The sequence below is a fragment of the Myotis daubentonii genome, chromosome 3 (assembly GCF_963259705.1).
Source record: "Myotis daubentonii chromosome 3, mMyoDau2.1, whole genome shotgun sequence".
Taxonomy (NCBI): Eukaryota; Metazoa; Chordata; class Mammalia; order Chiroptera; family Vespertilionidae; genus Myotis; species Myotis daubentonii.
This window is the reverse complement of record NC_081842.1, coordinates 51655997-51671356: the sequence shown is the minus strand read 5'-3', so window position 1 is coordinate 51671356 and position 15360 is coordinate 51655997. Positions and strand designations below refer to the sequence as shown.

At 41.9% G+C, this 15360-nt stretch overlaps 1 protein-coding gene across 12 annotated transcripts in view; it reads right to left on the bottom strand.

The window, feature by feature from the left end:
• Positions 1–7560: 7560 nt before the first annotated feature.
• Positions 7561–15360, bottom strand: part of OPA1 (OPA1 mitochondrial dynamin like GTPase) — a 94630-nt gene continuing 86830 nt past the window's right edge. For 11 of the 12 annotated variants that reach the window (XM_059687411.1, XM_059687415.1, XM_059687413.1 and 8 more), the window contains 2 exons: positions 15009–15083; positions 7561–10779 (listed from right to left, as the gene is read on the bottom strand). In XM_059687411.1, the coding sequence (XP_059543394.1) occupies positions 15019–15083 (65 nt within the window). In that variant the 3' untranslated portion in view covers positions 7561–10779; positions 15009–15018. The remainder of the gene's footprint in view (positions 10780–15008; positions 15084–15360) is intronic. The other variant, XR_009451832.1, reaches the window with a different exon arrangement.

The window sequence follows — 15360 nt, the reverse complement described above, 5'->3', positions numbered from 1 at the left end:
ATTTTAAAAACTCCATGGGGTATACTGTGTACTCACATGCACATTTTGTTTTTGTTTTTTTAAATTAGATGAGAAAACCAAGGCTCAGAGGAGAATCTGTCTGCCACCACATGGTTAGCAAGTAGCGGTGCCAGGATTTTAACCCAGTTCTGTTTGGAGGACCTAAGGTGTCCATCAACATACCACCTTAGGAAGCAGGCATGCTAGAAATCAGAACTAAAGTCTCTGGTTCTGAGATCATTGCAACAACAAGCTAGCCTTGCTGTATTTTCCTTCAGGGATTTATTTCTGCCATATTTTCAAATGGTTCGAAGTCTCTAAAATACTGCACAGCTCCAACATTGATATACTCAGTCATTCATTCGGTAAAACTCTATTGTGGGAAATTCAGATGGTGTCTCTCCTCTCTCAGAATCTGCAGTCTAAATGGGGAAAGTGGACGCTGAGTAAGTAACTAGAAATGTGGTATGTAGTAGGAAGCAGAGTGCAGGGTGCCATGGAGGCATACCAACAACTACAGTGGTCTGAGGAGGGGCCAGGTCAGGGGAGAGCTCCTGAAGGAGGTAATGATCAAACTGAGCCCTTCGTGTAAGTGGCAGTCAGTCAGGCAAATGGGGGAGTTGAGGATTGAGGAGAGAAGGCGCACAGGCTAGGGGTAGCATAGTATGCATTTAAAGACGGGACACAAGGAGAAAGGAGGCTGAAAAAGGCAGGGGCGTATCTCCCAGGACCCTTGAAAGCCTTATCGGTGATTTTGGACTTTATCCTACGGACAGTGCCAGTCAATGGAAGGGTTTTAAGCAGGAGAATAAAACCATAGGTGTGATTTAAAGACAGCATCTGGAAGTATGGGGCTACGTCAGAGGGAAGCAAGAAGGCCATGAATTAGATCATGGCTAGGGCAAGGGCAGGGACAGTGGGGATGGAGAGGTGTGGATGGATACAGATGGCCACAGTCAAGCTGATAGGCCTTGGATGATTTGATGTGGATATTGAAGGAGGAGGAAGAGGTAAGGGTGACTTCTAGTTTTTGGCTTGAGCAATCAGGCGAGCGGTTTTACCACTTAGTGAAAAGGACAGAATGGAGTGACTGCAAGTTAGGGAAGATGATGATGAGATTAGCTACAGGAGACCTTTGAGAAGTGCATGGGGTAATGTTGAATAGGCATTGGGAATCACTGGCAATGAAATCACTGTCGAAGCTGTGGGAGTGGATGAAATCTAGGGAGAGGATGCAGTTTAGAAGAGGGCCAGCACAGAGCTCCGTGGGATTCCAACACTTAAGGGCTGAGTGGAGGAAGAAGAAGAAAGAGGCAAAGAAAACTTAAAACAAAGATCCAGAAAGGTAGGAGAAAATCTGAAGCCTGTGCTGTGGGGGAAGCCAAGAGATGCAAGTATTTCAAAGGAGTGGTCAGGTGCAAAATGCAGTGACTGGTCAAGTGAGACGTGGCCGGAAGACTCTGCAAGGGATGAAATGGCACAGATACCCGGGCATCCTCGGGAGAGTTCTTGTGGAGTGGCACAGCTGATGTGAACACACAGCTCACCCATCCATCATGGAAACAGGATAGACTGTCTTCTAACACTTGCTATTGATTTAAAATATATCTTCAATTCAGGTTAGGAAACTAAGAGGTAATTCTCATGGGGAATGCATTGCGTCAGGTGTTTTAAACAAAGCGTCTGACCCTATAGCTAGGCCTCATAGTACTAAGCAGTGATTTTCAAAATTTAATTGCTTAAAAACTAAGTGTCCAAAAGAGCTTTTATGTGGATTATTCTATTGCTATTTAAATTTCATTTACTATTTGATGATATATTAGAAATTGAAACTAAGAAATATTTTAAAAATAAAATAATTTTTAACATAAATTGCATTTTTTTCGATAAACAAAAAATGATAAACCAAAAAATGTAGCAGTAAAGATAGCTTTAAAAACATTTTTTTTTTTTTTACAATTCTCTTTACTGTCTGAATTGATAGAAGTGGATTCTTATATTTGCTTCTGCATTCAATCAATTGCAATATGTTGTTTTTGTTGGAGTATATGAAGAAAACCTGGCCTCACACAGTAATATAATTAGAAAAGAGGAGAATTTATTAGTCTTTACAGGTAATTGTGAATTGTCTTTGGTTTTACACCAACACTTGACAAAGGTTGGTTGCAATGTGGAATCTGAAACCGTATCAATGAACCTGTCACACTCTGTGATGTAAAATCCATTGGTCTACCTCCCCTTGAAAGGATCTTTCCTCATGCCTGGTTTGGTCCCATCACCCCTTAGCCATTTGGAAAGGATTGGTTTCCATGGTTATGCAGACCTTACAACGCATTTTTTGCAATATATATAAAAAAAGCCCCATTCATGAATATCATCACCCATCTCATCAGAAAGGGTCTCTGGTGCTGGATATGGATGTGGGGCCAAGGGGATGGTTGGGATTGCTCTTAGAACGATGGGCAGATCCCATATCACGAAGGGCTATGTGCTAAACACTTTGAACTTTATTTTGAAAGCTACCTGGAGACAGCTGTAGTCACGTAATCACACTGGCATTTCAGATACTTCATTCTGGCAGGAGTGTGGAGGCTGCATGGGAGAGAGCTGAGGATGAAGGCCGTGGCGCTAACAGAGGTGAGACACGTGGACCATTGGATGTGTGCAGAGATAGTAGGATTGGTACAAAAGATGTTAAAAATCCAAAAGTCCAAAACCCACATGGTAGATAAAGCATGGTCTGAGAGCAGGACTCTTAGCAAATAATGAGCCAATCCCTTTTTTGCCTGGCCATGAGCAGAAGCCAAATTCATACAATTCACACTGTGTCCTCTCCCAGGCAGCCAATCAATCGTCTCTTTAAAAGCTTACTTTGGATTTCTGTCTTTGCCCTTCCCTGTTCCGGTGCAGATGAACCCAGGCCCATGCCCTTCATTCACCCTTGGCAGGAAGAAGCTGCTGGATCTGAGCTGATTCCTGGCAGTCAAGGGTGTCCCTGGACTGGACTTACTGGTTCCCGAGGCTTGGGTGTGGTGAGGTGCCCCAAAGGGCTGGCAAAGCTTCTATTTGCAAACATTCCTGGGGAAGCAGGAACGCTCTTAGCTACAGCTTCCCAATGCCCTCTGAACCCACAACCTCTCAAACTTCTCTGACATCCTTCGCCAACGATAACTTCTTCCCCATGCCTTTTTTTTTTTTTTTTTTTTTTTTAACAAATGCCTGGTTTTGGAAGCTTTGAATTCGTGGTCCCTGATTTCAATCTTTATGGAGCAGAAACAGCACTTGCCTGGGAATCAGAAGGCAAGGGTTCTAGCTACTCATTGAACACACGGCTGCTTTATTCTGGGCCTCTTTCCTTCTTTTTAGCAAAACCAGAGGATTGTTCTAAAACTCCAATTCACTGTCTAGAACAGCCGTGGGCAAACTACGGCCCGCAGGCCGGATCCGGCCTGTTTGAAATGAATAAAACTATTGAAAAAAAAGACCGTACCCTTTTATGTAATGATGTTTACTTTGAATTTATATTAGTTCACACAAACACTCCATCCATGCTTTTGTTCCGGCCCTCCGGTCCAGTTTAAGAACCCATTGTGGCCCTCGAGTCAAAAAGTTTGCCCACCCCTGGTCTAGAAGATGAACAAAGTAAGTCTGAGGGTAAAAAATAATACACCTCTATAAATCACACCATACTCTTAGCCAGGTGGTTCCAGGCTTTGAGAAATACTTCAGAATATACTGTATGTAAATGGCTGCACAAAAGATGGTTCGAACAACAGGCATCAGCATAAAAGCCAAGGTGGTTCAGAAAGAGGAAACGGTTTTCAAAGGAAGAACAACTCTATCTCATACACACGGGAAGATTTAAGCTTCCCACCACCAGATGTTGGACAGGCAGACGTGCCGCGCACCCATCTGCTCTAGAAATGTCCCTGTTTCCACATTCTCGTCCTGTAGTCTGAGGAGGTTGAGCGCGCCACGCCTGGTCCGTGGAGGCTTTCTGCTCGGCTGGCTTCAGACAAAGTTACCATTAACTCCCCAACCTGCAAGAAAATGATTTGACACAAAGGATCCCAAAATGTCCTCCTCTCCCCCTACAAGCCCGCAAACAAATGGTACAGGAATGAGGTCAGAAAGGAATCCCCCGCCCCCCAGGCCCCTGAATTCATTTACCTACCTCAGAGCCCATTCAGAGGAAGGGGTGGGACCGGGAACAAGAGATGCGTGGAGGCCAAGTGGAGTTTGGGGGTCGAGCGCTACATTACAGGATTTGACAGGCCTTTGCCTGCCTTCAGCTTCTTTGTGTCTCTCACATAATAGAGAAACACAAACTGAGCAGCACACGATCTGCGGTTACACCCTTAGACAGAGCACACTCTTTGCAAATGCTAATAGTATTGTAGCATCCTGTCACCCGGGAACACAAAAAAGGATGTTGATTTTCACATGAACCAGAACAGGGCCATTGTACACAGGTTTGTGACCAACTTGTAGTATCTGCACATCAAAAGCACAGCCAACTGTAGGGCACACAGCTGGCGAACCGCACTGACAGGGGCGCCCAAGGGAGAGCGAGATCCAAATGCCTCGTCCACCCGTCCAGTGCTCTGGAAGTGCGCGGAGCTACGGACTCACAATCCCGATTCAGCTATGACCATAGCACTTGGATAATTAGCAAGCACGTAAATGTCTCAGATACTTAAAAAGAGAAATCTAAATGAATGACAATGGGAGTGGCTCTGGGCTGGTGAGGGTCTTGGATATGGTAGAGGCAGCAAAGTGCAGGGATGTTCAATTAAGCATCGTATTAGGATGTTCCCATACATGAACAGACACTCATGCTAATGTAGGCTGGGAAGTACCTATTTCCATTCCAATGGTCTTGGGAAACTAGGAACTGTCAGGGCAAGAAAATTAAATTAAGACTATATATGATATTCCTGAAAATAAATTCAGTTGAAAAAGGCTTCTCCTCATAGCTTTCATGTGTTAAATTTATAAGAACCAAAAAGGCAGTCAAATTTTGGGAAAATAACATAATCAAGGTATTAAACACTGGAGTAAAAATAATTCTGTATCTTCATAGTTGGGCTAATTAAAAAAGATTTAGAGAATCTGCAGAGGTAAGATGGGAAAGGTAACATGATTGACATGTTGAGGAAAAATCGCAAAGTCCTCATTTTTACTCGTAAGACTTGAGGTCTGAGGTAGATAGTAGATTACAGCCCTGAATCTCAATTATTGCCTTGTCCTCCAGGGCCCCACGAAACCTCACACCTCTGCTCTTTCCATTCTAGTGATGCCACCACAGTCTCATAGTTAGAGAAAACCACCCTGGGCCATTTCTGTGCAGTTAGCTCATTCTGCGTTTTCTAGGTGTATTGCTGCACTATTTATTTTCATAAATATATTCATTTTCCTAAAGGTATTTTTGAGAGAAAGTATATGTTGGAAAGTGCCTAGGCTTGTAACCAGACTTGTTATTAAATTTAGATTTTGCTACTCACTAGAATGACCTTGGACAAGTTACATAAAGTTACATAAAATGACTTTGGACAAGCCTATTTCATCACCTATATAATGGAGATAACATTGCCTGTGATAATGATGCAAAACTCAAGACATATCGGTTCCTTTGCTCTAGAGCAATGAATTTCAACCTTTTTCATCTCCCGGCACACATAAACTCATTATTAAAATGTATTTTTTGCAGATCTGACAAAAAATAGGTACAATTACTATTCATTCATACGGGATGGCTATTGTGGTGTTGGCTGTCATTTTTTAAATTTGACATTCTCAGGGAAAATACGTCAGTGCCCCAGACTAAATAATCGGCTGTTGCATGTTTTAAAAATCTTGCGGCACACTGGTTGAAATTGCTGCTCTAGACTTAAGTTATTTCATTAATTTCAAAATTTAAAAGGAAAATAAAGTTTCATGGGCTCAAACCTAGGCAAGATATGATACTGACCATTAAAAAGGCTCCAGGGAGATTTGTAAATGGATCTCAAAATGTAAATGGTTAGTGACAGTAACTTCTTTGAGTTCTCTTTAGAATGGGCCCTTAGGTGTGTCACTATCCCTGGAATGGCTGCAGGCTGAGGCATCTAGCTGTGTACCTTTTCTTTCAACAAACATCAGGAACCTCCTTCTCCTGTTAGTGTTCCTCAGGGTAGCTAGGAGGCGGGTTCACAATTGTCACTGGGGGTGTTCTTAAGGCATAGGTTAGGTGACTTCTGGTTTTTTATATTATAAACTGATTAGTGCACAGGGTATTGGCTGCGTTGCACCTGGAGCGTCACTGACTGCAGGTGTGAGAACTTTCACCATAAGCCCTCTAATAGACAAAGACATTTCTTAACGGAGAAATAGTAAGCACTGCACTTCGTTAATGACTTATGTGAAGATGCATGGAAAGAGATTAAAAACAAAAATGAAACACAACTAAGGGAGCAGAAAAATGGACAGGCTCATCTGTTAAGAGGTAAATTAATTCCAACATCTGCTGGCAGCTGAAGGAAAGGAACAGGTAAGGTCTTGAGTTCTCTTTAACAGAAGGAAAGCAGCATATACATTTGTCTAGAGCAGGAAACTTAGCTGTCACTGAATTATCTAGGAATCTGTTCTTTAATGAAATTAAGTGATAACAGAGACATGTCATTGGGTTTTACTTCTCCAAAGGATACTGTGCATTTTCTTCCAATAGGTACAACATACAGTATTTGTGGGTGAAAGCCCCGGGCATGATAGATAAATTAAGAGGTAGGTAAAGGCAACTCCAGGCTATTTGCTTTCTGATGGTTTAGCCTAATTCACAGATAAACTTGAGCAAAACAAGAAGATGGAGTTAACCTGTTCCCTACATACTTTCACAAATGTTGGCAGTTTCACAAGCTTTGGCAAGCGCCACATCATGTAAACCACGACCGTATTTTCTGACAAGTGGCTAAAATTCTCATTTCCACGTTGTTGCTAGGTTGCTGTGTCACTCCAACCGTGAGCAGCAGAATGGACACGAATCCTGGAGAAGGCACGTCCACATTCTGCCTCATTTCACACATCGAATGATCAACGAATATTAATAAGCATCATTTATGAACATAGTTCTAGGAGGAATAGAATATGAGAAATGGGGGAATCAGGTGATATACAGAACTCAGTGATCTTTAAGGTTACTTCCAGTGTTAAGACTCAGTTATGACTTTTTAGTAAGCCTCATGTATAACTAACTGAACATGTTGGCATCATTAGTGAAAATGCTGGCAATCGCAGCAAAATGTAATTTAAAAACATTTTTGATATATTTTATTAAAAAACAACACCAAAATGTTTTGACAAGTATCAGGACAGGAAAGAAGGCATTGTGTGACCATACGATTACAACTGTGAAATGTGAGGACCGTGAAATTAATGCACCCAGAGATAGAAGAGCCGCGTTGAGACTTGCTATACCATGGATTTGGTTATACTGCGGGGTCCAATGTGACTGTAGGTGCAGAGTGTCTCTGTCTCTCTCTTCCTCCCTCCCTCATTAAAACAGAGAACTCTTAAAAGATGCTCTCTTTGGATAAGATCTTTAATTACTAATCTACACAAATGACCTTCAAATAGGTACAACATACAGCATTTGTGGGTGAAAGCCACAGGCACAGGCAAAAGATAAGTTGCAATAACATCTACATGTAGTATGAAGGTTTTAAAAAAAATACAAAGTTCACTCACAGTGACAAGTAAAAACAAGGTTGTTTTAAGAATTTAAACATAGTCATGATTGTTCAAAAGGTAAGCATATTTGCAAGCACATTTCCATGCGGCTAAAGGGCCCGAGACTATAGCTTATACTCAGCCTGGAGAACTGAGATAAAAAGCATTACTTTGATCCCCTTTACTGGAAAACTAAAATACCATATTTCTTTACACACACAAATCAATCTAAAATAAATAAATATAAAATGATTTAACTAAATAAGGGATTTATCTTTTAAAGCTACATCCTGAGTGTTATCCTATGTAAAGTTCCCAAGTCTTAAGGTTAGGAAGCTCCACTCTCTGCAAAGTTCCCTACTCACTTTTACTCTATTCATTTGCATTTGGAGGCTGTTGTGGGAAGGAGTCTGTTGGAGCAAAGGCTGGAAAACGGGGATAATACAGAGAGCAGACAATTAAGCTACTAAAAAAGGGCGATTGCTCCACCTACAAGTACAGCTCAGACGGTTCAGCCACAAAGCACAAGAACCTGTTTCCCACTGTGCACTGCCTCCAGGCTGACTGTTTAAATCGAGACCCTGACTGAGTACATTTTAGATATAATTTATTTCCAGTTGTTCAGTCTTCCATACACAGCTTTGTTCATGCTATTTTCCGGCAAATCCCGACATGAAAAACAAATAATTCCTAGTCTAGTTGGAATTTAACTTCTGTACATTTGATTTCTGAAGTGATTTGTTTAAATCGGAATCATTTGTAATTTTTGAACTACAGACACAACACAGAGGATTTACTGTTGAGAATCATAATTTTATTTTCTTATTAACATCTGCTTTTAATAAGTACCTAGCTTCCAAAAAAAAAAAAAAGCATGCTTAGTATGATGAGATCAGCAAAAAAGAAAATATATTATCCATGAGATATGTCATATTACTGAGGAGGATGGAAAAATGTCTGGACTCCTATATGGGATTTTTAATAATATTCATTTTTATCATCTATTTATATATTTAAATTACAAATACTGATCTCAAAGAAATAAGGTCACCCTACCCCCTTTCTTAAATTTATACAAGGGGATGGGCTAAAAATACTTACTTAACATCAGACTTTTTCTTGGGAGAAATCAGTGGAAATGCAAATGAGGGCATTTTTTCCTATCTAGAAATAAATATGGTCCTATTTTTGATTCAGAAATAGATTTGCAGTTGTAAAGTTCTTGTACAACTACAAAAGAATTAATAATTGCATGATGTCAGCTTCAATGCGGGGTTTACCTACTGGCCAGCACTAGTTGGAGGAAGTTAACTAGGAAGGTCATCTCACAGGGAGCCCCCTTCCCTTTCACCCAGGACCCCTAAATCTAAGACAGGAAATGTTCCTGACCACTCCCCTACCAAATAACAATGCACATGCTGCCAGCTGCTGAAAGCTGGGTCTGCCACACTCAGGAAACAGTATAAAACAAGTGTTCATTGGACTCTACATTTCTGTCCTTTGTGATTATCCTTCAAACTTACATATTAAGTATCAGATCTTAAGAGAGATCACGATGAAGGACGTATTGATGCTAAATTTAAAAAAAAATGCTGGGTGGCAAGGAACTGTTACCAAAACATAATTCCCCAAAAACTGTAAAATTAAGTACACTGTAAAATAAAAACTGTCACACAACGGGCCTTTTTATTAGAATAATAAAGGTAATGAGATGGCAGCAAAGAGCAGAGTTAAATGAGAAAGACACTTTAAATAAAAAATGGCTTATTTCTTTGCTTTAAAGCTCTTTAGCCAATAAGAAATACTTATAAAACATGAAAATGCTGTGAGGGTGTTATTGTAATTGAATTGCAATAAATTAAATTTTATATTTTCCTTTAAATGTTCAGTTAAGAGGGAGATGGTCAACATTATTCTAATTGTTGAAATAATTTCTATTTAAAATAGTCAGCTGAAAGAAGGCCTTTTACTGATGCCTAGGTGAAATGTTTGACAATAGTCTAAATGTAATTAGTCAACTGATTATTCTTAATCTTCCCTATCCTGTGTCACAACCCAATAGCTCTGTCAACAGGTAAAAAAAACCCCACTGTTAACAGAAAGCCTAGCTTAAGTATACAGCATCCAAAATGAATGGATTTCAAATAGATACAGAGAGTACAAAAACATCAGCTGAATCAAATAGGTAAGCTGCTAGTGCCTGGGCTTCCCAGGCAGCTCTCTAAACCAGTGGTTCTCAACCTTGGCTGCACATTAGAATCACCTGGGAATCTTTTTAAAATCCTGATTTCTGGGCCTCATCCTCCGGAAATTCTGTTTCTTTGTTATGGGGTAGGGCCACAACATTAGTAACAAAGAAGCAATTTCCGGAGGATGAGGCCCAGAAATCAGGATTTTAAAAAGATTCCCAGGTGATTCTAATGTTCAGCCAAGGTTGAGAACCACTGCTCTAAACTGTCAAGGCAGAGTTGAAATCTTTCACTGAATGTTCATGGAATTATAATCCAAATCACCTGACTTGAGGGGCTCTCTTGTTAGTTTTCTTCCATGTGACAAATATAAACTGAATTATTGTGGTCAAAGAGTTTCTGGATATAGAACATTACAGATACAGACAACTTAGCGGGTTACCATCATTTTATATACAGTTGATAGCTTTTAGAAAATTTCTATAAGTTTTATTTAAAACACCTAGCATTCTTTTTCTGGGAAAGAAACTGACGTGGAGTAACATCAGCTAATGAATTAGTTGAACTAGTGCCATCACAAATGAGACAACAGGCAGGAGAGCAAGTTTCTTATCTTTAAGGACTGAACCTAATGGTCATACCACTTACATTACCCCAATTTGTCACTTCAATACAATAAAATAGGACGCTAATGCCATTTAACCTTCTCTTCTGTTCAAAAGGCAGCTGGTGGTTTAGGTGCCTCTAACACACATGAATGATTTTTACCCCATGACTTTATTTTATGTTTGGAAAGGTGGGATAGCAGAAGGAAAAAAGGCAGGAAAAAGACTTTGGAGTTTTCTTTCTTCATATATGCCAAGGTGATGATATAATAAGTAGGGTTCTGTAAAAACAAACACATTTGATAATTTTAGGTCTGGGGAGACATTACTGAATGATCACAAAAATACCAAAGCTTAACTGTCTAAGTTTGCAATGTGCTAGTTTTATTAAATTTAAAATATCACCTACTATAATGAATATTAATTTCATCAAACATTATATATGAATAAAAAAATACTGAAGTTCATTTCTTAGAGAAAGAAGTAAAAACATAGCACATTAAACTGATCGGTAGGAGGAATCAAATCTATGTATGATTGTGATGGGAATAAACATTTTCAGCAAATATCAGAATTAGCTATTTACTTAAAATAAGCAGAGGAACTCAACACATGTTAAAACTATCATTGAGAAACTATTCTTTAAGATGCTTGGTAACTTTTATAAAATGATCAGGATAAAGCAAGGCTACTGTTTTGCCAGATTTATTCTTTTAAATGGATTTGCAAGGTACATTAAAATCTATAATCTTTCTAATTCATAGATATTTGTAATAGTTCACAGAGTCATACTTCCCAAGGGATGAGAAGGGCCTTAGCAACTACAGACAAGTAGGGAACAAAGAAAGTGGGATGGTTTCTGTGTACAAATACTATCGCCGCCTGGCTCTTTGGATTACAGTGGCCTGCACTTGGGACAGACACTGTGGCAAGTAAAAGGCTTGTTCCAGCAGCAACAGTAACTCTAGCTGTCACACTGACCATCTGAGGGATGGGACTACTGTGTAAAGCACTGGCTGGCTTTTCATTAAAAAAGACAGAAACGTAGCTTATATTTTTAATGGGGTTTCTGTGACATACATGACTTCCCATCCCCCCAAAACAAATTTGTAAACAAACAAACAAAACAATCAAGTGAACTTGGCGCTGAAGAGAATTTCCAAATCAAAAAGGCTGTCAAAATGTTTATCTCTAACATTAACTATTGCTAGTAATTCTGATGACAAAGGAGATATTATAACACTTTATGACTTTTTAAAAAAATTTTCATACACTGAAGTTGTGTAAAACTTTTAAAAACATAGACACTTAAAAACAATGAATTTTTTTTGGCTTGTGTTAAAGGTGATTGGTATTTAGTTTCTAGATATGTCTTTGTATACATCTGCTCATCTGTCTTAACTTATGAGACCAACAAAACAAGTAATAAAGCTGTACTCCAAAGCTCTCTAACTTCTTCCTCTGTCATTCATTGCTGGTGTACTGCTGGACGGAGCTGCACTTCCCTTTCTCACCTGCTTTCATAAACAGGTTACCCCAACAGCAGAGGAAAGCAGGTCCTTTTCTGAACTGAGAGCAGCTAGGGAGGGACTCCTTCACATTTCTGTACTCCTTCCAGCTCTGACTGTGTTACACAGGCTGCTTAGGCTAAGGCTCACAATAAAATGATTATATCCTATACTAGAGGTCTGGTGCACAAAATTCATGCATGGGGTGTGGGGGGTCCCTCAGCCTGGCCTGCACCCTCTCCAATCTGGGACCCCTCAGGGGATGCCTGACTGCTGGTTTAAACCTCTCACAACCCAGGACTGCTGGCTCCTAACTGCTCGCCTGCCTGACTGCCTGATCGCCCCTAACCCCTAATTGCCCCTTACCACTCTGCCTGCCTGCCTGGCTGACTGCCCCTAACTGCCTCTGCCTGCCTGCCGGTCTGATTGCCCCTAACTGTCCCCTTGCCGGCCTGATCGCCCCTAAACTCTTCTGCCTCAGCCCCCAGCCTAAGCTGCAGTCTGGTCTCCCTCTGCTGGAGGCGACCTGGCCGATCAGGGGAAGGTGCCATCCCCATCACCCTGATGCTGCCTCCACTGGTGGCCACCATGGCTGCCTGAGCCTAGTGCCTCGCAGCCGGGCGCAGCTGTCTGAGCCTCAGGCCGGCCCTGGGGAGCAGCAGCCGCCATCGGTGGCTTACCTGAGCCTTGGGCCGGCTCTCCCAGCAGCAGCTGCCATCCACAGCTTGCCTGAGCCTCAGGCAGCCGCTGCAGCTTTGTCCAGAAGACATCTGCCCTAATTAGCATATTACCCTTTTATTAGTATCCTAATATGTAAAAACCCTAGGTCACAACGACCAGTCACAACCGAGGCTCAACCAACCATAAGTCAGTCCTGCAGTCAGCCCTGGGTTGCCAGACAACCCAGGGCTGACTGCTTCTGCTGCAGGCACGGTGTCCCAGCACTGACTCCTGAGGGGCCTGCAAATCAGGGCCAAAGAAAGGCCTGAAGAGAGAAGCAGGGACTGATCCGTTGCCTCTGTGGCAGCTTTTGATCAGCACTTGCCTCTCTCTTTCTCTCTGTCTGGCCAGCAGCCACACCTCCATTTCTCTCCAGGCCTCCAACGGGGCTGCTGATCAGCCCTGCCTTTCTGATCAGGCCCTGCTGATAGGCCTAGAGACGCTGACTGGCACAGAAACCTACCAATCAGAACCAAATCTGTGTGAAGTGTGAGGAACCAATGGCTGCCTAGGAGGCGGAGCTTTTGACACTGACTGGCATAAAAACCGACCAATCAGAACCAAATTGGCCAGCCAAGGAGGGCAGTTGGGGGCAAGATCAGGCTGGCAGGGGAGGGCTGTTGGGGGTGAGATCAGGCCAGCAGGGGAGGGCAGTTGGGGGCAAGATCAAGCTGGCAGGAGTGGGCAGTTGGGGGTGAGATCATGCCAGCAGGGGAGGGCAGTTGGGGGCAACCAGGCTGGCAGGGGAGGGCAGTTGGGAGCGAGGTCAGGCTGGCAGGGGAGGGTAGTTGGGGGCGAGATCAGGCCAGCAGGGGAGGGCAGTTAAGGGCAATCAGGCAGGCAGGCAGACAGGTGAGCAGTTAGAAGCCAGCGGTCCCAGATTGCGAGAGGGATGTCTGACTGCCGGTTTAAGCCCCATCCCAAGGGGTCCCCGATTGAAGAGGGTGCAGGCTGGGCTGAGGGAACTCCCCCTCCCCACTCGAATTTCATGCACCAGGCCACTAGTAGATAATAAAAGCCTAATATGCTAAGTGTCCGGTTGTCCGTTATGCTATGGCTGCTCAACCGCTCGCTATGACGTGCACTGACCACCAGGGGGCAGTCTACCGGTTGACCAGTTGCTATGACGTGCACTGACTACCAGGGGGGCAGATGCTCCGACCGGTAGGTTAGCTTGCTGCTGGGGTCTGGCTGATCGGGACTGAGTGAGATGGGCCAGACATGCCCTGGAGCCCTCCCGCGGTCCCTCCCCAGCTGGCCAACCTCCCACATCCCTCCCCGGCCCTGATTGTGTACTGATGGGGTCCCTTGGCCTGGCCTGTGCCCTTTCGCAATCAGGATCCCTTGGGGGATGTCAGAGAGCTGGTTTCGGCCTGATCCCACTTAACGCAGGAGCTGCCACCTGGTGGTCAGTGTGCTCCAACAGCCAGAAGCCGGGCTCACAGCTGGCGAGTGCAGCGGTGGTTGTGGGAGCCTCTCCTGCCTCTGCAGCAGTAGGACATCCCCCGAGGGTTCCTGGACTGTGAGAGGGCATAGGCAGGGCTGAGGGACCCCACCAAGTGCACGAATTTTGTGCACCGGGCCTCTAGTATTTTAAATAAATAATAATCTATTAATCAGAGCATTTTCCCTTTCTCCACTTCTTCATAAAAGCAAAAGACCTATTAATTATAATTCTTCAGTGATAATTAACAATTGACTATGCTACTAAGAAAAGTTTTTCGATATACAATATTTTAATTGGAACATACTTATAATGCCAGACTACAGAATTAGCTAAGAGAGTCCACATATAAAAGAGTACTAAATTCTAAGTTACTTTAAACAGGAAAAAGGTTTATCTAAATGTTTTAAACATAAGAGAATAAGATTAAGAATAATTAATGAAATCCTTAGTCAAGCCAAATAAAGAGATTTGCAGTTAACATATACTTAATTATCCATCAAATATGAACGAAGGGGAATAAAATAATGAGAGCTAGAGTTTAATTCTTTACACGCAGAAAATTTATGAGCCACCTGCTATTATAAAATATCTTAATTTGTTCACTTTGTTCTGTTCAAAACCAGGTCTAGAGAATTTTTTAGTTCAGCTCAAAGGAAATCAAGTTATTAAAAAAAATTACACATGAAATTTAGAGGTTCCTAAATTATAACATTCAAATTACTATTAAGGAGCAAGTAGGATACAGTCGAGAAGAATGATAAACTATTAAAATAAAAGTTTTAAGTATAAGTTTTGCATTTAGTCAGTACAGTATAGAAAGAGGACTTTTACTCACTTATTACAATTCACTTCTCCTGATGGAGAGCTTCAATGAAAGCATCAAGTTTTTCTTGAATTTCTCTAACTTTCTCTGTGGAGATAGAAAGAGATAGTAACTGAGAAACAAATTTACCTTTCATAGGCATCACAAATCATAGAAGATAATCAATCATTCAATAAATGGTCTGGGATACTCTTAACTGTTTGGGAAAGGAGAGAAAATGCCCTTATCACAACACACCACCTTATATCCACATGGCCTGTAGAAGCAGCTCTCAACACCTTTTGGGAAAGGGGGGATGGGGCTTATAAAAGACCCTTTTGAGATTCTAATGAAAGCTATAGAATCTTACACAGAAAAATGCACA